Raw genomic sequence first — 23,460 nt, forward strand, 5'->3', positions numbered from 1 at the left:
TTTTCCCCAGGCAAAGTGAAATCAAGCCGCGGACTCGGACAACATATAGTCCCCGTCTTTCAACTTAAAATTATCGACGGAAAAGCTCCCCCGCTCCCCGGTCGGACCCCTCGACGTTCGGCCGTCATCTGGAGAGGACCCGTCCGGGGCCTGAGCTCTTTCCACCGGGTTTGGAGCACTTTTGAAGACGGGCGGAAAGTGGGTGATGAGTCCTAGCCTGTAAAAGAACCGAGAACTTGCTTTGCAGCCCGAGTAGTTCTTCTTTCAATTGTTATTGTCGCTTTAAATGATCTTTAATTCACTTAAACTTCGTCTCGGCCGCGTCGAAAGTGGGAGAAAAGTGCTTTTCTAGTCGGAACATGGAACTACAAGGCCTGCAAGAGGCGCTGAAAGTAGAAATCCAATGTCATCAGGTAAGTGAAACATCGTGTTATTCCAGCCTTATTGGTGTTATGAAGCAAGTGAGAGCAGGAGGGTGAAAATCTGAAGGGATGAGAGGTTAACACTCCTGGGGGGCGGGAGGAGGTGGCAGGGGGGGGGACATGTCGCTTTGTAATGTCTGCCGGCGACACAACATCCACTTCCAAGTCTGATTAAGTGCACTTTTCGTAGTAGTTTGGCTAATTGTCGGCGGTGTTTTCTGGGAAGAATTTGGAGCGGTATTGCGGTGGTGGTGCTGGTGGTGGTGGTGGTGGTGCTGTGTGGCGATCAGGACGCGACCTGAATATTTATGAGATGCCGGAGTCGCTGTGGCTATCACCCCCGCTTTGTTCCTCCCTTCACATACTAACTTGAGACACTTTTCTAACCCCCATTTCGCTCCTCCATCGCCCTCAAACTAGTTGCACAGATGAAGCAGGACCCACAGGTAAACGTTACATTTTCCCGAGAGCTCCTCAGCCACACGACCCGGGCTCGGGTTGGATCGGCGGAGTGTGTGCGAGAAACTTTATCAGCATAAATCTCCTCTTCTCTACGGCTAGCCTTGTCTTTTATTTTGGCAGCTTCATCGTGACTTTGCTGAAAATACATACGATCGTGAAGTTTCATTGTTGTGTCCAAAAAAAGAAAAAAAAAAGATAAATGCTAATTTACACTGTTTTGTTCAATTGTAGGACGGAGAGCTTAAGAGACAGCTGCACGACAGGCAAACAAGAATAACAGCCCTGAGCGATAAACAAGTAAGCTCCAATATGTTTCGTCTCTCAGGCTTTCAGGATTGTTTTTTCTGCCTCTTCTGTGCCCATTGTGGAAGCCTTTCTCCCTAGCCTTAACAACGTGGTGGATGTCTGTTTAAACCCCCCTTTTTATCGTGTCCGGGTGGGTTGTGCAGCTGGGCTTCACCCGGGCTCCGGTCTCGACACTCAAAGTTGTGTAATGTTGAAAAATGTTAGCGTCCATTTTGAGTAGGTCGACATGTTTCTGGAGAGTAACGTTGGAGGCTAATAAAGGAGCAGCCTGGCTAACTATCCGACTCAGACTTTTTGGAAACATCATAATTGAAGTTTGACGGTTAAACTCAGCGGTATCGTCAACCCGGAGTTGCTTTTTGGCGTCTTTTATACGGTTAAAACCCCCGGTTTTGTTACTTTATACTTAGTCTGGTGGTATTATTTCTTCTCGGTCACATGATCACAGCGGTGCATTTGATTCGCTAACGATTACGCTTTCACTTTTTTTCCCACCCTACTATCTTTACGGCCTGCAAACCGTGTCTTTATATCAACTTTGCAGCAAGTGCTTTTTGAAAGCCATGCCAGAGATGGAGGCTGGATGGCGGCTGCAGCAGTGTTCAGCACCGCGGCCAGCTCCTCCCGCTCCCCCCGGTTGCTGCTGCTGCTGCTGCTGCTGTTGCTGCTGCACCGCCCCGCCGGTGGGTCCCAGCCCGACAGCAGCGCACACAACTTCCCCACATTAGCAGCAGGGAGAAGAAGAATTCAAGGAAAATAGGTCGATATTTATTTAACCACTCGTTGCCTTGTATTTTATTTTAATAGTTGGAGGCTGATTTCCCTGTGCTTGACTTTAATCGATGCAATTTCCCGTGGAATGCAGTTTTTGAGCACTTGATTTGTTGCAGTTACAGTTAAACCCATTAAACTTGCTTTATGTAAAAAGCCACATATCAAGACAGCAGGACTCAGCATCATCATCATCATCATCACTAGTAGCAGCAGCAGCTCGATGCTTGATGCTGGCCTGAATCTAAATGTTTGTGTTGTAGTATTTTTCTCTCCATTCTTCTTCTTCTTCTTCTTTCAGTTTGGTAGTGGAAGCTTCCATTTTGAGAGAGAAAAGGGGGTGGGTTCCCCCCCCCCCAACATGGAGAGGAAAAAAGTCTGCAGAGTTTCGTGCAGGGGGAGGAGGAGGAGGAGGGGGGGATGGGCCCCATTCATGCCTAACATTACCATTTTGATTGCTTTGATGCTGTTTTTGGTTTGGAGGGGGAGGGGTGGCAGAGAAAAGAGAGAGAGCTAGAGACAGAAAGCCCAGTCAGCACTGCACGGCGATGTTTTTAATCACTGATTTTTTTTTTCCTTCTGTTTTAGCAGCAAAATGTGACCTTTACTTTTCCTCTGCACGTATATGAACCGCCGCTTTCCTCTTAAGCTAAATTAGTCTTGAATTATACATCCACGCACACAGATTTAATGATGGTCTTGGCTAAAACTAAGCACGCGTTGAGGCTGTGTCAACATTTGCTGGGTCTCAGAGTAAACTCGCCTTGAACTTTAAGTTAAGAGCGAGCATTTATCAGTTGGAAGCAGAAACAATTAGATAACTGCACAAATGTTTATAAGTACAATTGAGAATTTGATTGGAAAAAGGCCTGGAGGTCGTTTCATGGTCACAGTCTGAGGCCTGTGGATGGAAGTTTTATTTCCCTACAATGTGAGTGAAAGCTTATACTAATCAGCAGAGGGATTCATTTTGGAGTTGAGCTTTGGATATGGAGCGCAGTCTGTCTTCAGCGCTCATGTTGTGAATGAGAACATGTTTTAATAACACCCTGTTTTGCTCCAGAAAACAGCCAGTGCTTATCAGAGAGAGAGGGGGGGGCAGGCTTCTCTCTGGAGTTGACGGATGTAAATGCAGATGAAGGATGATTACTAAATCAAAATAACTTAACTGGAGAAGTGCAAAATAAATGGGATGCGTTTCTGAATCGGACTGCATTTTTATCTTCCTCCTCTTATATTCAGATTCAGTGTCAAGGTTTCTCTCTGCCATAAAATCTAAATCGACTACCTTCCTCCTTGATAGCCGTGTTCTTGGCCCTTGAAGAAGAATGGATTCATTGATTCTTTTTCATTCTGCTCCACTTGCTCACTGTTGCGTCATGGCACCAGTTTTTACTGACTTGTCAGGTAGAGAGAAGTTGTTTTTGTTCCTTTTTAGACAGTTCTGCTCCATTTACTGTTGTAAAGGGGTCTTTATTTATTCCTTAATGCAGATCATCATCCATCAGGGAGTTTGCAGCTTCAGGAGAAAAGTTGTACGTGGATTTATCTCTCGACATGTGAATTTTATACTTTATTCCATTTATTCCATCGCTAGAGTGTTTCTAGTCTAGAGAAGTCTTACATTGAAGTTGAAAGAAAGACCACAGCTACTTGACTTGAAAGATTCCCGATGCAAGGTGGTAAAGTCCTTTCAAAGGCAGCATCTGTAACCATGGATACTCATGCTTCTTACAAATTCACAGTGTGTAAACCTCATTAAGGCTTTTTTTTTCTTCAAGTTTCACAAAGGGACATCTATACAGAGAGTGTGTCTCTATAGATATATGTGCACATGTGAGCAGCACTGAAATGAAGACAGAGTTCATTAGGATGAAATTCACCGGAGAGGAAGCGATTGGAGGAGAGGACAAGGTTGTAGTAAAACAGAGAGAAGCTGGTTTTATGTGGATTTGTTTTGAGGAATGCAGCCGTCTGATTGGTGCAAGTTACCTGTGTCAGCTCCCGTCATTGGATGACGTGGAGGAAAAGGCGGGTTGAGAGACTCGCTCACAATTAAAAGTAAATGTTTTAATGAGAAATTGTGTGGTTTCCGGATGGTTGGATATCCAGGATTTCGCTGTGTTTAAAGGTCATGGCAAACATTGTGCGTTTACTGATGCTGTAAAGGACGCATTATGTGCTCATATTGTGCCAGTTAGTGCACAATAAATTAATACGTCTAAAAGCACCGTCAAAGTCATGAAATGGCTCCTAAAGAAGATGTAATGCCACAGTTTAGATGTGGTTGATAAATAAAATGTCAAGCATTGTTGTAGAACGATGCTGCAGTTGGATGTTCTACAAATTAAAGAGCTGATGGCACGTCGCTAGAATAATGACTCCTGCGTTTCCAGTGTTTGCTTTGGCGCCATTCCGTGGGTTCGCTGAAGACGGCCTGTAGATTACACCAAGCATTTGCTTTGACTAGGGCCTGGCAATATGGCTTCAAATATTATCGTGATTATTTTTTTAAGTTTTGATTGATTTCATAGCATTAATGGGGAAGGAAACGCATTCAGCATGTTTATTAGACCCAAAGGATACACACACAGTGTGTTTTTGGTGAGAAACGCTCAATGAAAAGTCCACAGTGGAGTTTTAACTTACATTTTTACAAGAGGTACATTCAGTTTGACTACAGGTCGTGTCATTAGCGGTGGCAAAGTGTGTAAAGCTTCTCTTCCGCTTTTCTCTGAATTCTGCATAAAGCTGAGGCAGCGCTATTTCTGAAAAATGTTCCCGTCCTGGGAGTTTATACCTGGAGTCGATCACTTTCATCAGCCTTTGAAACCAGTTTTTTATTTATTTATTTTTTCACCCTTCTAACTGGCACTATGTCTTTCAGTACAAAATCTCAACTTGCACTTGCTGTGTTCCTGCTTCTTTTTGAGCTCTTATCGTACGGGATAATGACTGAAGAGGCAGACGTGAGCGGCTGCTGCCGGGGTTTGAACTAAGGTTTGGCTGCTAGTGGTGCAGTTTGGGAGCACAGACTTTGTCTTTCTGTTTACTGGGTAGAACGCTAACGTCCCCTTTACACAAGGTGGAGAAGGTTTGTAGAGTTTCCCGTCTCTGTCTGTTTAACAACGGATATCGCTCTGCTGTTTATCCAGCTTTAGAAATCCTAACTATTTCCAAATCACAAATGTCGTGTGACCTCTCCTCGCCTCGATTTCCTCGTCCTGTGCTAATTTTTACCCTTCCAGCAACGTGTGTGTTTCTGTTTTGGCCCTACACCTGTCAGCTACGTAGCCCTGTTGCCGCAGTCTGATAGTGGTTGTGATCAAAAATTACTCATCATCGTTATTGTGGGGATTTTTTTTCGTGTTAATTATCAATAGCAACCAGCCTGGACACGAATAACATCGTTTATTCGGGACTGTTTTTGGCCCTGTGCACGTTATGGTTGCCATTTATATTGGTGTATATAGTGTTTAGTAAGTCTTTTTATTTGAGCTTTTTCATGCTTCATATGTTTAGAGTAGATGTCAGTACTATATACTGTGTGGGACCTGTACTACTTTTGCTGTGGCACAATCTTAACACAAACTGCGGCTAATTTTAACCTTTACAAAGTCAAAGTATTTTTTATTTTTTATTTTTTTTTTTTTTCTGAGTATTTACTAGTTTGTTTTCTGAGCTGTTGCTGTAGTTGCTGCACCAGTATTTGACTATAAGTATTCCACTTTTTTTCCCCCCCAGCTGTGAGCAGCTGCTCTATTTCCGTGGTGTGTCACACTGTTTACATGCACACAAGAAACCAGGTTACTTGGGAAAATCAGTAAACATGAACTGTAGTAACTTGGTTTATGTAAAGTCCACGTTTATATACAGGCCAGTTATCTGATCTCTCCGTTACACTAAAACTTGTGTGTCTGAGTTTTATAAAAAGTCAAATCTTCAGCTTTGGAAACTAACTTGCCCTGATTCGTAAAGGTTTCTTTGTTTTTCATTTTTCCGCTAAATTAGAGATTTCTCTCGTCCCCTAATCCGACTGCAGAAACCTGGTTTTTGACATCAACCGAGTTACTGAAGTGCGTGTAAACATAAAAAAAAAAAAAAGGATCATCTTTAGTATCCAGGCTGGCATTTTTCTTCCCCAGCAATATCTTTAATATTTTCAAATAACGTCCAACAATAAAGAAGCAAATGTGATTATGTTAAGTATGAGGAACAATATCTGAGGTAAACATATTAAAATTAGGCATTCACTCACATGCCAGACATTTGGAAGATAATAACAAATAAAGGTCAAAAAAAGAAAAAAAAAAGTTTCTCTGCTTCCCCCATATTTTCATTATTTGTACATCGTAGTCTTACTCATAGACATGGTTCACATAAAACAGAACAGTCAAATCCAATATGAAAGGAGTTACAGTTAAAGATAGTTCAGGCATAGTTTATACGTCGTCCGCCACATTTATCACATGACTTAAATCTACCATCTCAACACTTGGTATTAAACAACGCCAAATGTTTTCAAAGAGCCATTTTTTACCTTTTTGATAATGTGAGTAATTTTTCCTTGAGGTCAAGTTGTGGACAGTTCTTTAATCCAACGAATGAACTGTTGTTTACCGGTCTTTTTCCAAGAGAGTGAGATGAACTCTTTTTTTGCGAGCAGTAAACAAAGATCTGAGGCAGCTGTATCTTTCCTAAGCGTTTGATGTTTATCAGTATAAAAAACTTAGAGGCAGATGTTAAGCGTATGCCCGATATACTGTCCACAGCTTCTCCAAAACTCTTTAACTTTATCACATTCCCAAACGCAGTGAGGAAAAAACTCCTTTTCTCTGGTCCACACCGAATACCGTACTCTGGACCTGGGTAGCACTGTTACACTTGTTTAGCTCATGCTGGCATTTTTTTAAGTATACTGTTCTGTAACTGAGAACAGATGATAAACTTAATATGTGCAGCTGAGACACGGGGTAAAATATTTCTGAAAGACTCGACGAAAGCAACAACAGAATAATAAAATATACTTAAATGTGGCAAAGTGGTTGTCTAGAAGTAAACGTGAACTTTGGCAGGATTTTCATATCATGTCCGATTAAAACAATTTAAGAGAATTCTAAAGAATCATAGATTCAATGCCCATATTAAGTGTTTTTTAAAATTTGTTTTAGCTGTTCATTGTGTCCCTGAATCTCTCTATAACCCGGGTTTTTCTCTTTCCTGAGCTCCTCGATAGTAAGTTGTATAATGAGCCATCGCTGCTCAGAATTAATTTAGCCACATGAGGAGGAGCAGTGTTTCATGAAACAAGAGCTTTATGACAAAGTGAATCGGGTTGACGCTCAAACAGAGCAGATGGAGATGTCTCTTAACACCAAATGTGAAAAACAGAGGCTCAGTTTGACCTTTGACCTTGAGTTTTGGAGTAATCTGAATTAAGAGTTGCAAGTTACGATTATTTTCAATAGCGATTAATCTGCAGATTATTTTTTTAAAGTGTTTTGTCTATGAAATGTTAGAAAAAAGTGGGACAGTGAAAGTCCAATCAGACCTTCGCAAAGCCCAAGGTGTAATCTTCAGGTGTCTTGTGTAGTCTTAGCAACAGTCCAACATCTGAAGTCATCTGACGTCTGTTACGCTAGAGTATTGTTAGGCTCCAGATTTGCTGCATAATAATAGGATTACACACATTTCGTTAGAAATATGCACCATATAATCACAAAACGGAAATAATAGAGATCTAAAAAAGTAGTTTTTGGACTGAGGGACCGTTCACAAAACAGGGCCTCAAGTTCTGGAAATAAACCTGATGTGATATTGTGCTTTTTAGTGAAAACCAGTTTTCACACAGTAATCCTTAAACTTTCAGGGCCCCTAGAGTTTTGGGGGCCACAAGAGAACTGCTCACTTTGGAACTTGTGCTAAAAAATTTTTTAAGCCTTCAGGCTTTTTTTTTTTTTTTTTTTTTTAGCTAGCTTATTTTGTAGTGAGTAATAAAAGTGGTCTAGTAAAGGGTGTGAAAGTTGTCAGAAAGGTGAACACTCGACAGATTTTAGAAAGGAAAACCGAAGCACGGTAACAGAGCATCTCTATTTGTTCCCTTACAGCCCTGCAGGTTACAATAAAACTGCTGTAACTGTTCAGTGAAAAGCCATTTAAAGACAACACCGTCTCTCTTTCCTGCATTAATTTCCTTTTTGCACATACATTAGTCAGCGCGGGCCAGCAGTTGGCCAGCGCTGCTAAAACTGTACTGTGTCATACATCAGCTCTCAGTAATTGGACATTTGAGAGGCTGGAGAAGCTGTTGGTTGTCTCCGGTGGGAGGCAGCAAGGCCGGCCGCTCTCTTCACACCCCCCCCCCATCCATCGCTCCATCCCTCCATCCCCAGCCTCCTCCTGATGGGGTGAAGGTTTCAGGGAGTGGTAGTCACATTTGGCTGTGTATAGGACAGGCTTTTTTTTTTCTCTCATGGAAGCCGGCGAGCAGGTGAACTTTCCCAGCAACTGAAACCAAACTCAGACTAATCCCACGACGGCTCATTATAGGCTCCTGCAGGGCTGATTAAACCGGGGGAAGGTTTAGGGATTTCTGCTGGACTAACTTGTGCTTTTACAGAGCAGACTGGTTTAAAGGACCAAGGCTCCCTCCAGGCTCACACACAGAGTTTCTTTTGAGGCTGATCTATATGTTTAAACAACTTTCTCCCTCTATTCACCCTGTTTTCTTTCTAATTTTGGCTGTAAAAACTGAAGGAAGCTTTAACTGGATAATAACATGCATGGCCTCACTGTTGTGTATCCTAATGGCAAAATACACTTGTCTTCTGGCTTTTTTTTATTCAGCGCATTACATTACATTCATTCACTTGGCAGACGCTTCTATTGAAAGCAACTTACGAGTGAGGGACAACACTGAAGCTTCAGTACAGTAGGAGACCTTGAAGTAAGAACTAAGTACTAGTACTCTGTTCAATAAGACAAAGTGCGAGGAGATCAGTTAAAGAAGTGCACCGACAGTGCATAGTAAGTGCTAGTTAGGAATGTTAGGGTGTTACAGGTGTTAGAAGAGGAGGTGCTCTCAGAGGAGGTGAATCGTTTCCACCGTCGGGGGAACCTCAAACGAGAACAGTCTGGACTGTGACTGCCTCGTGTGCAGGGACGGCGACGCCAGACGACGTTCCTCGTAGGAACCCAGTGGCTGAGGAGGAGCATTAGCCTGTACGATTGAGTTCGGGTAGATGGGCGCAGACCCAGAGGTCACCGTGTAGGCGAGCACCAGTGACTTGGATTTCATTCGGGCGGCCACGGGCAGCGAGTTGAGGTCAGTGAGCGGCGGAGACACGTGTGCCCTTTTAGGCTGATGGCACACCAGACGCACCGCCGCATTCTGGATGATCATGATTTTAAGATAAAGGTAATTTATGTTTCATCGACAGTTGCAGTGTAGTCGTTCTTGGCCAGTTATTCGATCAACAGAAAATAATTAAGCAACTTTTACTGTCTTTTTTTTTTTAAAGCATAAATGCCAAACATGTTCTAGTTCCAACTTCTCGAATTTCATTTCTGTGGCAGAACAGTGAATATTTGGTCGGACAAAACAAGACATTTCATATCATCACTTTGGGCTGTGGGAAATTGTGATTGGATATCTTTCATTATTATCTAATATTTCATAGGTAAATGATTATTTGAATAATCAAGAAAATAATTGCCAGATTAATCCATAATGACTATAATCATTAGCTTTATCTCGTTAGTTGGAGGGTTTGCATGCAGCTGTTTGCACGTGATGGCTGTGTTTCATGTTGCCCTCCTGCTCTGGTCTCTGAAGACTGGACTGTGGTCACTAACTCGTCCTATCAGTATGAACCAGAATGTCTGTCTGTCGTCGTTCAGCCTGCGATGAACTGGGTGCCGCAGTGCATGCTGGGATACACAAAGGCCCGTCACCCTGAACAGAGAGAGAAAATGAAGCAGTGGATTTCAGAGCCATGGCTTCCACAACCATAAGTGATTGACAGCTCTGTCTTTTGCTAAGACATTGACATGAACCCTCTCTAGACTTCACAAGAGTTGGGCTGCAATGATTATTTCATCTCAGGGTATTCCACCGAGTAACTTTTCGATAAATCTATTCATTGCTTGATATAAAGGATGTCAGATTAAAAGCGAAAAATGCCCGTTGTAGTTTCCCATAGCCCAAATTGAGTTGCTCAGTCAAAAACCCAAAGATATTCAGTTCATTATCGTGTAAGACACAGAAAAGCAGAAAATATTCACATTGAAGAAGCTGGAACCAGTGAATTATTGACTTTTTTTTTTTGTTTTTATAAAAAAAATTGGTATTGATTTATTTCATCAACAAACTGACTGATCATTGTTGCTCAGGATTGCTAGATTTGTCAAATTTATCTTTAAAGTAAGTTTTCAAAACATTCAAGGTCCATTCCTGTGCTTGTTTTAGAGCTTTCGACTGTCATAGATGGTCTTCATCAGCAGACTACTTTTAAGACTTCTTGTCAATGTTGCCTCCAAAGTTGAGCTTGAAAGCTCATTTTTACCTTGAAAAAGCAGCTAACAAAGTTATCTCCACTTAAGATCTGCTCACTCACTTGTTCCAGAGCTTTTTATTTGAATAGCTGGTCTTCATCAGAAGATAAAGTCCGTTGTCATGAAACTGAACTCAAATGTAAAATTTTTCTTCTCATTAAAAGTCTAAAAGTAAAGGTTGAGACTTCATCCTTAACCTGGGGAATAGCAGCTGACAGATCAGTCTCCATTCAAGGCACACTTACTCGCTTTCTCGCCAAGGTCAAAATTGAACTTCCAAACTAACGAGGACGATGTGAGACCCTACAATTGCTCCAGATAATTTAAAGTTTGAACATCCTCGCTTCCAAGACAACTGAGCAGACCTTATCTGCCGATGAAGCAGAACAGGAAGTAAGTTTCCATGCTCAAGAATGATCAAGGGCTGCAGCTAACCATTATTTTCATTGTATGTTGATCTTGTGATCGTGTTTATGATTAATCAATCAATTGTTTAGTTTATAAAATGGTGAAAAATGCTCATTACAAGTTTCCCGAGTCCAAGGTGACGTCTTCACACGTCTTATTTTGTCCGACCAATAGTCCAAATCCCAAAAATATTCAGTTTACTATGATATAGAGGAGCAGCCGAAACAAGAAGCATTCATTTAAGCCATGCATCTAAAGATTGGTGCTTCATTTTATGAGTGTAGCACCTTATTTTATTGTTTTAAGAAAAAGCCTTCATCATGTAATCACTTCCTTTAGCTCTCTGATTAGACACACGACAGGATGTTTTCCAGACTTTAATCTAGTAGAGAAAATAGCGACATTACAGGTTTACATCCTCACAGTAAAACAAATGGAGGTGTTTTTGTTTGTGTGTATGTGTATTGATGTGTGTGTGTGTGTGTGTGTGTGTGTGTGTTCAGTATGATGGGCCAACTAAAGGGCACCCGCATATCACTAGCACGAAGCAGCGGATCCCCATTCGGTCTCACAGGACCATGAATCTGCTCTCTCTTGTGGCGGTGCTCTCGAAGCTGCAGCGAATCGTCCCCCGCTTTTTTTTTGTTTTTTGTTTTTTTTGTTTGCAGACTCTTTTTTTTAATCATTACTGGAAGGCACGCTCAGCTTTAATTAACAGCATCATGGCAGGAAACCCTGCGATGACTCTTCCTCAGGGAGGGCAGCGCTGCTCAGCGACACACTAACTGTCTGACTGGGAGCCTTACCCTTTATTCCAGCACTGAATGGCCCTCACAAGGTATCTGCAGGTCTTGAAAAGTCTTAAAAAGCATTGAATTCGGTTCAGAGAAGGCCTGAGAAATTTTTTTTTTCTTGCCTGCCGTAGACGGTAACATCGCTCGTAACTTCGGGACTGTCCGGAAACAGTCGTAAGGAAGCTCATTGGCTCAATGAAGTTATCTATTTCTCACAAGTTAATTTATCTCCTAGTTTCGGACGGTTGGTCAGATAACACAAGACATCTGAAGACTTCACCCTGACGCCTGGGGAAACGATGATGGGCGCTTTTTGCCATTTTCTAAACAACCGATCAGTCAAGAAAGTCATTGGCAGATGAATCGCCATTGGAAAATAATCGTTAGTTGCAGCCCTAATCAAAATGTTCCTTAACAAGGACCCTATGTAGTTGAGTCAGGCTGGTAAGTCAGGCTGCAGATTGCCTCCTACTTTCGAGGCCGGGTCTTGGATCATCCGGCAGCCGCGGATTCGTATGACAGCTCCTTATTACTGAACAGCAAACAGTCATTTCCAGAGACTCACAGAAAAGTGCTGATGTAGCTCCGCTGGCAGGCAGAGGGAGCAGAAAGGCTGCGATGTATTAACCCATGTTGACTGCCATGCTGCTGTTTCTCTCTGTAAAACACTCTGTCATCTTCCTGCACACAGCAACAGTGTGTAGTGTAACGAGGGAGAAGCACTAAATCTTGTTTTTTTTTCTTTAAAAAAAAAAAAAAACCCAAAGGAAGGTCATAACTCACCTTCTACAGAAACGACTAAATAGTACATAAATCACACATTGTCAGTGGCTTACCGAGCCAGATTTGCATGTAATTTATATTTATCCAGTGTATTTACCTCAGCAAGTCCTGACACTATTGTTTTGTAAAGCCTAGAAATATTGTAATCTATTATTCCTCCAACGGCTCTATTCTTTTAAATATCACAGCTACATCCTGTTAACATTGGCTGCTGCGGTTAACCAGCTCAATAGACAGGAAGTGGATAGTGTTTCATCATATTAAATCCTGCGTTGTACATGCAGTATGCAGTGATTTAAGAGTGTCAGTCTCTGCCGAAATGGTTCCACAGATCCGATTTTTAAAAAAGTCTGAATTTTAGTTCAGTTTTGATATTTTTAAGGTCGGCTAACTTCGTCTAGAAAGTTTGGAAGATAAGGAAAGATGGACTGTTTGGTCTTAACCTTTGACTTCTCTAGTGGGTGTCAGTTAAAATGTGATTTACTATCAGGGCTGCAGCTAATGATCATTTTCATTATCGGTTTAATCTGCAGATTATTTTCCGGACTAATTGATCACTCTAGTCGATCGCCTCGTGTCAGAGTCAGGAGCCACATACTCATGTTGCCAATACTGTGTTAAACTGTTACTCGTGTCAGATCAATAGTTTAAGATGATCAGCTTTTCGAATCGGGGCCTTCAGTATTCAGGTCAACTAACTCATGAGAAATAAGACATGTCAACGTATTTTCAGCTGTTGTTTTTAAATTTATGTGGAACTTATTCGATCAGCATTTAAGTAAATAATAAGCATCAGATCGGTCGTGTATCGGCAGATAATCAGTATTAAAGGACGTGGATAGGGGCCAAAACAACTTGATTGGGACATCCGTGGTGAAATATCATTGTCATGATTTTACAGAATCTCCTGATATTACAGTTTCTTGTAAAATTATGGTCTTATCTCATGATATTTTACCTTGTTCTTGTAGAAATATGACTATTATCCTGAGCTCATAATTACAAATTCATCTTGGTAGTTTATGATTTTTTTTTTTTCTTGGAGAATTACAAGTCATAATAATACAACTTCAGCTTCGTGACTTTTTTTTCTCCTTTCTTTTTAAAATTACAACTTGCCATGTCATCAAGCCAAAACACACGTGGAAACTCTAATTTGGGCCTGAGCCCCTTGCAGGCTGAGCATAGTTGTATGACTTCATCCTTATCATCGTGTTTCCGGTATCTCGTGGCTTCAGTCTTCAGTAACAGATAGATGACAGAGATGATGAGATCAGAGGTCAGGGGGTGTTCAGTGTTGAAGTGACGAAGCAGGGCTGAAGCTTCCCTCTGGCTCGTTCAGCGGCGGAGCTACAGTCCCTGGAAACATCAGCAGGTACATGGAAATAATAATAATAAAAAAAAAAAGTCATTAAGTTTCATCACTTCCCCTGTTCCAAAAAAGAAACACTCTTTTATTTGTTGTTTTTGGAGCCGGTCCCCGGGGAAATAATAATGAGTGAGAGTTTGGTTTGGTCGAGGGAAGAATGAAAGATGCAACTTAGTAAAATCGATAGAGAGACTGTGAGAATGAGGCGAGTCGTCCATATTGCACGGCAACTGCTGCACACACTCACGCCGGATGGTTGAAACGCAGCACACCAAGTAACCGTGCTTCAACAGGAAACACGGTACTGTAAAGTATGTAATGTAAAGTTATGCCTTTATCATGCTTTCCTTGTAATATTATCACTTTTTTTTTTCTTGAAATTAGGAGGATTTCTAAATTTAAATTTTGCATGCATCGCCCTAATACTCTGTTATACTTCCATCATGGATGTAACAATGTCTTCAGTCTCTCAGAAAAGATTTTTGTATCCAGGATTATCAGACTTCTATTGTACATCCTCCTAAGCAGCGTGACGCCAGGTATTGAATTAAAGTGATGACATGCCTGCATTATTAAGTGGTGATTTTATTATTTAGTCTTTCTTCTGCAGTGGGTTTTGTAGGTGTCAGGTGGAAACATCCCTCAGCTCAGACAGACTGTCTTCTTCTCCCTTCAGGGAGTATGAGAGTCATGTAGTGGAGTGCTGCAGAGCCTGGATTATCCTACTCAAAAAGCCGTGAAAATTGCTGTAATAATTCAAAAATTGCCTCCGTGCATCATGCACAGAGCCTCCTCTTCTTTTTGAAGATTCGTGTTTGTGTAGCACAGACCTAGTGCTACTGTGGCTGACTAATTTGCATGTTTTGTTTATGAGAGCTGTCTGCTGCCCTTTGTGGCGATGGTATTTTCAGCACAAGTCCGTATCATTGCTCAATTTCACGCAGACCCGAAGTTAATTGTTGCGGTTTCATGGACATCAGTGTGTTTTCACTGTCAGCGGACGCTGAACTATTCTCCCCTGCACTCAAATATCACCCACACACACTGCTTTAGGGGCTGAGAAGTTACAGTCAATTATATTGGCAAATTTGGTATTTACAAAGTTCAAGCTGCTCCTAGTCTGTGGCAGTGCCGCTCTGTATCGCAGATATACAGTATGTTGTGATATTTATCAAGGTGTGAAGTTCAGGGGACTCACAGATGCAGCGGGACTCGCTCGAATTGAGGAAATCACTGACAGTTTGTAGTGTAATATTGTATTAGGGGAAACCATACTGATGTTGTGGTAAGTATTTTTATTTTGAAATGAGGACTAACACATTCATGCTCTACACTCCGGCTCCTATTTGTCCCTGTTATTCTTATTTGAGTCCCAACAGGCAGACTGACAGGACATTTACCCCGGTGGATGGATCCTTTCCATTTCGCAGACTCAGTGAGCTTTCATCTAGCACTACCTTCAAGCCCAAAAGCCAACTTTCTTTCTTTTTAATCTAATGTGCAGACCAGCGCTAATTTCTCGGAGCGCACTGAGGCTCAAAAGCAGATGAGGACAGATTTACATTGTAGGAAGAAGAACACGAGTGTGTTCGGCTGCTGGACGAGTCAAAAATTTAGATTAGATTTAGCTCAACAAAAAGATTCAATGATTCCTCTTTTAAAAAAAACCTCCAGTTGGTTGTTTTGATCTCTACTTTAATGTCAGAGTACGCTGAGGCATTAAACTATTACTACGTATGTACTGCTAAATTTCAATAAAACTGGCGTTGTCAAACTTTTAACGGGTCGTGTACTCGACAGTCGTCAATACGAACTGCTACAAACTGATTTGAGTTTCGGTATCAAAAAGCTATTGGGGTTTGAAACCCTTGGGTCCTCGCCCAAGAGAATGTGCTGTTACTTGACTTAAAAAAAAAAGAGTGCGTTTTCGCATCGTTTTGGACCATTATCATGACAATATTTATTAAACAACAGCCCAGGTCGTTGTTGTGTTTCACAGTAACTCAGATGCTAACGAGAAGAAAAAGCGAAACAATTACGCTCACTGATGAGGTGGGTGAACTGAAGTGATCGCGCTGGTAAAACAAGGCTGGCAGTGAATGGATTTTCGCTGTGATTTTCTCATCCTCCTACAGCCATTTGACAATGTAACAGCGTTTGGCCTCTCACCAGAGTTTCTGTTCTGTCGGACATCTGTGGGCAGATCACTTTCTCAGCGGGTGTAGGTACTATCCAGCCGACTGAAGCCGCTTTCACACATGCACTGTAGCCCTGAACTTATCTAGACATTGCCCGGAGGAGCTGTATGTGAGAACGCAAACGTCCGAGTCAGTTGAATTGGACATTACATGGACTTTACCCTGCCAGCTCCCTGGCACAAAGCCCGAGTAACGTCTGATTGAGCTGGTGTGTGAAGGGAGCAGGTCATTGTCTGGAGAAAATCACAGCGAGCGAGCGGTCGTGTTGATGATTTTTCTATCCGGCCTCCTACACGCTCTGCCCAGGCGCCACCCCTCGCCCAAACCAAATGAGTATTTTCAGTAGGCGAGAACGCGTCTCACACTGACGGTCACCTGTTGTATGCTGCAAGTGTGAAAGGGCAACTCCAGAGCTGATTCTCCGGTCATCTTCCGGAGTTCATATTTGAAAACGGCTCGAGTTACTGCAGCGGTCGATTCCTTCCTCTGGCATTTTTCAGACTTTCAATCTCTGTTAGCTCATCATGTGTGACAGTGGACTATTTCACGGATTTTCTCCCGGGTTTATTTCTGGAGCAAAGACGTCAGGAGACGCTGTGAACTCATTTTCACTCGTCACCCGTTTTTTAAAAACCGGCTCCACCAGCCTTCAGGAAACTCCTGCGGGTCGAACGGGACCAAACAAACACTTTTAGTGCTGACCGACTCTGACGGACTCAGTATAAATCGACTGAAAACACTGGCTAGCCTAGCAACATTAAGGCTACGACACTGGTTAAAAAACCGCAGTTACGCTGGTACTGAATACGGCCCATCGGTATCCTTTCTCTCCAGAGCAGTAGATACTCTCGGCTTAGTCGCTGTGTCGAAGTCTCATAATGTTTGGGAAAAGCCACAGAGTGTTTCGTGGTGTTTTGTTGATCACCATTTTGAAGGCGTCTTTACAAGTAAAACGCTGTTTTTATCACTTCACAGAGAGGTTGAGTTAGAGGTACAACGTGGATCTTGTCCTTGTGTCGGTGCAGATAGAAACGGCAGTATACTGTACATATGGAGCACATGGCAGCTTGTCTGAGGTCAGCTGATCTCTGTTGTCCGTCTCAATGGCTTCAGTCTGGCTGAATGGGCGCTGAAGTGATGAGCTGGAGGGACAAAGCCTGCACTCGTCCGTTTTGTCTCTCCGTGGAGCTTCAGTCTTCCTCAATCACAAGCCTCACCCATAATGAACTTCCTCACATTGTCTCACCCCCTCGGTATCGTAGCAACACGTTTTATCACCGTCCAGTCACCTGGGCCGTAGCTTTGTGTGTGTGTGTGTGTGTGTGTGTGTGTGTGTGCGTGTGCTCACGTGTGTGCGTGCGCATATGACTGTTCTTGTACTTCTATTCTTGTACGAACTAACCACTCTCTTCTACCCAGACCTTCAGAATAAAAGCCTTTAGGTCTGTAGACTCGTGGATTGGAAGTATTTACTTTTATTTGAGGGTAATGGGTTCAGAAAAGTTAAAATGTAAAGGTTTCCACAAATCCGTTGAGTCAGAAGTGCGTCGACGTGTTTGTTTGTTCGTCAGCCGGGTCGTCGTCATTCATATGGTTCATATTCAGTCGTTTTTCTTCTTCCTCCTCTTCCTCCCACTCGTGTCGTCCACGTCTCACCCATCCAGCTGACTGACATGATGAATAATATCTTTCTGAGGAGAACGATGAGACACGAGCAAATTCCTTGACATGGAAGCGACTTGTGTACGTGAGTGCTTTCATGCATAACAGATCAGAGTTCAGCTCAGGTTTGAGTCGCTGTTTATCTGTCAATCAGTGGACAATAGTGGGCTGAGCCTTTTCTCCTTTATTCAGGAAATCAAAGCAAACGAGTGCTTGGTTGGCTTTTATTAACCTCTCAAACTCTGATTTCCACTTTCATTTCCTGTTAGGTAGCTTAAAAGTCAGAAAGAAAATAGTCTATATTGCACATATTACTGAATCTGCACCATCTCATCAAACATGTTTCTGGCATCATTTTATACACATTTCATCAATATTCAGCCGGACATATTTGATATTTTTGCTGATGTTGGTTGCTTTAGTATTTTAAAATAAAGTTAATAATGTTTTGTATAAACAACATTAGGTTAACTGCGTGATTAACATCAACAAAATAGGACAAATGCCATTTGAGGTAACACTTCAAGTCCCCAACAGTTTATAACAATCTATAATGTAGTTGTACGCGGCTGTAAGGACATTTTTAAGTGTTTATTATTGCGCAGTATTTTAGTCTAACTTCTCTATATTTAATTTACTGCAATTGTAGGTAAAGTAAAACACTAAACTCTCAAAACCAAGAAACTGGAATTACTAAATGTTTGGCCTTTTTTTTTCCTTGAAAAACGTCTTTACTTCATTATCAAAATAGTTGTTGCTTTAGTTTTCTGTTGAATAATCCTTCAATTAATAGAACTGTTTCATCCCTAATTATTATAACTCAGTATAGTTTATCTTGGTTCTGATTTTTAAAAAAAATTATTCCATTTTTTTTTTTTTAATAAATCTGAGTGTTTTTCTTACTTCAGCTTGTTAGTTCTGTGTTAAATCAGTCATGAATGTCAGCGTTGGCCTCAAAAGACCTGTATCTATCAGGTCAGGCCAATAGAGGAAAACAGGTCCAGTTTGGCCCCAGTACTGTTGAGTTTTACCAGTTGATCGATGTGGCTGCGCCTACATGGGCCTTTGTTACAGGCCTTCATAAAAGTACAATTAGAACCTGTTTTTATTCTTAATATTAGAAAAATTTAAGTCCTTGTGTTTACTCACAAATCAACCAATAAACCCTGCAGAGGCTGGATGAACTCACCTTGAACGCTGAAATTTGAAGGACAGCTCTAACTTTTTTTCTCCGAGATTAGAATCGGATCCTTGTTGAATCAGTTTTCTTTCCTGTAAAGGGCACAGCATTGGGAACAGCGGCCGTATTGACTTTTCCCTCGATAAGGTTTTCCAGCTCGTCTCTGTGTTGATAACTGAGTGAAGCGGCGCGCCGAGGCTTCGGTCAGCAGCTTACTGGCTGACAACACCGCTGTGCACAGTCAGCAGCCGGACCCGACTAAAAGACCCACTTTATCATCAAACGCTGAGCCGCAACATCTCAGCCCCGCTTTATGGCAGATTATTTTGACAGTTGCCATGACAGCAGCATCTGAACGGTCTTCATGTGAGATTTGAACAAGGAGATGTCCTCAAAACTTTAGATGACAGATTAAAAACTTTTTAGATTTTTATGTAGTGATGCAGCCATCTTAGTGGAAAATCTGAAAAGTCAGAAAATACAATCTTCATCAGAGTTTAAGAAAATCAAGTCTAGTATTTCTTTGCTAACCTTTGTCATAAAACCGTTACTATAAACCAGTCTGGTTGGTAAACCTGAGCGTGTGTCGGTTGTTACACTAATGTTAATGATATCACCCCCTGGACACCAAGAATATCTGCAGCAAACGTCATAAAAGCGTTGCGTATTTTTCTTGATCAAAGGGCTGGACCAACGATGTTACGCATTTGTACATCCACAAAATTTCCACGGTACAGTCAGACGAAATGGATTTGTATGGATGGGCCACATCCTAAGTGGAATATTGTGTATCTTTGTCCACGGCCACTTGCCAAAGATTTTAATATGTCTGGCTGTTCGTATTATAAGGCAGTAAATTCTTTGGCACTATCTTTGTCAACCTTGGTATGAAAGCATAACACTCCACAAGTGGGGGAACCTGTAGTTGGCCCAAACTGTCAGAGCTGTTCTAGATCCATTTTTCCACCATCAAACCTGAATCCTGTTTTCAGTTTCTCGTGGTTTGTGTTTCCCAGAAAGTTCCAGTTTATGGGAACAAGTAGGAAAAATCCAGGCATATCGGTGTACTGGTATTCTGGTAATCAGCCTGAGAAGAAGCTGTTTTTCTCTACGATTGAAGAAATACGCGTCCTTAAGAACCGTTATTTCTGTGAGTCGGCTTACAACGACCTGAACAGATGCAGTGGTCTCATTCACACAATGTTGCCCCATTTCTGTCACTACTGGCCATGGGTGCAGCTAGGAAGCTAATTAAGAACTGGAGATTGTGAGCGGTGATTCAGAGGTGAAAGTCTTGCATTAAAAACTTTCCTTTTCAGAGCGCATAATCCCTCCCATATCCTGGGAGGCTTTTGATTTGAAACAAACAGAATTTGTTGAGTTTCTCTGACAGTAGCTTAGCAATGATCACAAAACAGTAGAAGTAGAATTGATTGGACATAGCGAATGAAATAGTTTTAAAAAGAAAGTAAATACGATGTGATTGTTGTTTTACGAATGAAATAAGAGCTGTGGAAATGCACACGTAATTCTAGTCTTTGTTGGCGTTGGCCAGGCTTTTATTTGACTACTACATGATGCAAATGTGGGTATGCGTTTGAATTTCTGTAAGATTCGAAGTTATTTAGGAGACCACCTGAACCAAAGTCCTCCAAAGCGGACTCTGTGTCTCCTCCATGTTTCCCACCAAGCTTGATCCTCGAAACAGGAAGTGAGGTCACTGGGTTTGTTGTGAGCGGCCCCGGTGTTGCACACTTTGATCAGTTAAAGAGAAGCATGTACGGACATGGGGTGGTGTTGGCTGTGGTGATGGTGTGTGTGTGTGGGGGGGGCTCACATCTGATTCAGTTAACCCACAGACTGACAGGGTGATGGGCTGTAGCAGCCTGCTGCTCCTATAACCCACTTCACCTCCATCTGTCAGACTGGGAGGGAGAGAGTGTAGAGTACATGCAGCTCTGCCAGAACACAGCAGCTTCTCTGAACCTGACACTGTTGGATTGGATTTTCATCACGTTGGGATTCCTGCAGATGCTTTTCCCAAACAGCACGAGGATGTGTTTGTTGCCTCGATGATGTGTTGGGAGGTTTGAGCTTTGTCCAAACTGTCGTCTGCAGACTTACTTCCAGCAGCTCACAGTTTCCGCTGATTTTTTTCTTTACTTTTCTGCTACATCCTAAACTGAACTCCAGTTAAAAAAAAAAAAAAAATTTTTTTTATCCCAGTTATAACCCTGGTTTCCTTTTTTTAAAAGAAAAATCTTTAAATTTTACAACCAAAAAAGTCAGAACTATTAGAAGAGATACTGAACCAAGGTTAGAAGCACAAACATGGTAGAAATAGTGTTTTTTGGCATGAAAAGGGGAATATAAGGCTTGTAGTGGTTAAAACACCTTGGAACCGCAAGTCTGAACCAGTTCTCTGTCTACAGCTGTTGCAGTGACGTGAGGATCCTAAATTGCTTTGCACAGACAGAGTCAGGAGACTTACAGCTTTCAAACTATATATAGAATCTGTCAAGGTTGTATGAAGACGTACGAGTCCGGTACAGACCACAACACACTCGAAGTAGCTCTACCAAGGCCAAACAGTCCTTCAGGTGGAAGCGTGACGTCTTAATATGTCTCGTGTTGTTCCACCGGCAGTTCAAAAACATAAAGCGATTCAGTTTCACAGTAATAAGTAGTAACAGTAGTAAGCAACAGATCCCCACATTTGAGAAGCTGGAACTAGAGAATGTTTGACCTTTTTTTTCCCACAATTTTTGATGGAAAATTTGTTGAAATGAACAATCGAATAACTGCAGTTTATTTTTCTGTCGACGGACCAATCGACCAATAGTTTCAGCCCCAATCTCAATGAGGCTTTTGACGTTAAGTAAATAATTAAAAAAAATAATCCTTTGCTCTAGCTATTAAGCTGCAGAAGAAACCGGTTGAATTGGTCGGATGGACAAGACTTGAAGCAGAAGTCTTCAGTCTTGTAATCTTACCTCCCTCTCTGTTGACTGCGATGAAAAGCTGTTTGATACCATCAGCGACAGTTTCATAAGGCTGCTGCTGCTGCTGCTGTTATTGTTGTTGAGCTGAGTCAACAGCTCAAAGTGGCACAGGCCCGAAGAAGTCTGGAGTTAAAAAGTGAGTTTCTGATCTCCCCCAGTCCTCCTGCTTTTGTATTAACTGGGCTCCTCTTCAATCTTTTATTTATCCCCCGAACTAAAGAGGTCATCCTGATTAAACATTGAGCGGGAGCGCTGGAGTTTGGGGAATTTACAGCTTCAAAAAAGGATGGGGGAGTGGTAGCAGACTGACAGGAGCAGAAAGTCATTTTGTTGTTTCGGCTGCCAGCCGCCGACTCCACACTACTTTCTCCCGCCGCTGGGATCAGTTGATTAGGGATCAAACTACTCTGCTGACCTGTCCTACAATCCCTCCTATCTCCTGGACCCTGGATCCGTTTCTTTGAACCGATACTTGTCTGCCTTAATTTGAAGGCATGCAGATATTGTGGGGATAAAAATGTAGAGGAAACAAACAATTAGAAGAAGAAGACTGGTGTTGTAATTAACCCACTGCTTAATTACAACACCTCCACCAGCTCAGGCCTGTCGTCTGTCAGCATGGGCTCGGTCTCCGTCTCCAGAGCTGCTGAATCAGCCCCTCCTCAGCTTCCTGACCCCTCATTGGCTCAGATGGCTTTGTTGAAACGGGTAATTATGGAGAGGCCAGGGGTGCCGTTCCATGAATAATGTTAAACGACTGCTCGCTGCAAATTATTAATTGTTTTATTTGATCTGTTGAACTAATGTGGACGAAGTCACAGCGTATCAATTACAGTGTTGTTCAGTGGAAATCCCGCCAGTCTTCGGTGACCGTGAAACAACACAACTTCATACTGTAACGGAGGGAATGTACAGCACGTTAACACTTATGTGTGGCCTGGTCTATCTAGTGTTATTAAAAACAACCGGTCAACAGTCCTGATATTCCTCAGTCGATCCCGACTTTTGTCGTCAGTTGAGGATGAAACCCACGTTAGTTCCTAGTTGCCTGGACTCTGCAGCAGTTTAAAAGTTATGATTTGTATTTTCTGTTTTTGTTTAAAAAACAAAAAACTGACAAGTGATACTGGCCAGATTCTTCATTTTAAACGATTTCGGGCTTCTAGGTTAACAGTGTTGTATGATTTCTCATCGTGTTGTTTGTTTTTCTGAACCTTTTGAGTCATAGATGCGTCGAGTGCAGAAAGCAGACAGTGGTTAGAAACCAGTATTCAGGTGTTTACATGCCACAGTTTCCCAGTTTCTTCTGGAGTAGTTTTAGGTTTCTCAGAACCTAACACAGAGTCTGGTCTGGGCGTCTGTAACCAGAAAACGCGCCACATTAACGTAAAGTTTCTCAGTGACTCTGTGTCAAACCTAAATTGCTTCTGTCCAAAAAGAGTCAAGGACTGAAATACAGGCAGAGTATAGCCCCCCCCCTCAAAAAAACACTACAAAGGTTTATCGTACTGGTGATAATTATACTGTAGTTTCTGTATAGGGTTAAATTC

General features: G+C 42.0%; 1 protein-coding gene across 3 annotated transcripts in view; it reads left to right on the forward strand.

The window, feature by feature from the left end:
* Positions 1-23,460, forward strand: part of phf21b (PHD finger protein 21B) — a 101,758-nt gene continuing 78,298 nt past the window's right edge. For 2 of the 3 annotated variants that reach the window (XM_040150049.1, XM_040150066.1), the window contains exons 1-2: positions 1-413; positions 1,116-1,181. In XM_040150049.1, coding sequence (XP_040005983.1) covers positions 360-413; positions 1,116-1,181 — 120 coding nt within the window. In that variant the 5' untranslated portion in view covers positions 1-359. Of the gene's footprint in view, positions 414-575; positions 869-1,115; positions 1,182-23,460 lie in introns of those variants that run through there. The other variant, XM_040150058.1, reaches the window with a different exon arrangement.

This window comes from Xiphias gladius, chromosome 2 (assembly GCF_016859285.1).
Source record: "Xiphias gladius isolate SHS-SW01 ecotype Sanya breed wild chromosome 2, ASM1685928v1, whole genome shotgun sequence".
Taxonomy (NCBI): domain Eukaryota; kingdom Metazoa; phylum Chordata; class Actinopteri; order Istiophoriformes; family Xiphiidae; genus Xiphias; species Xiphias gladius.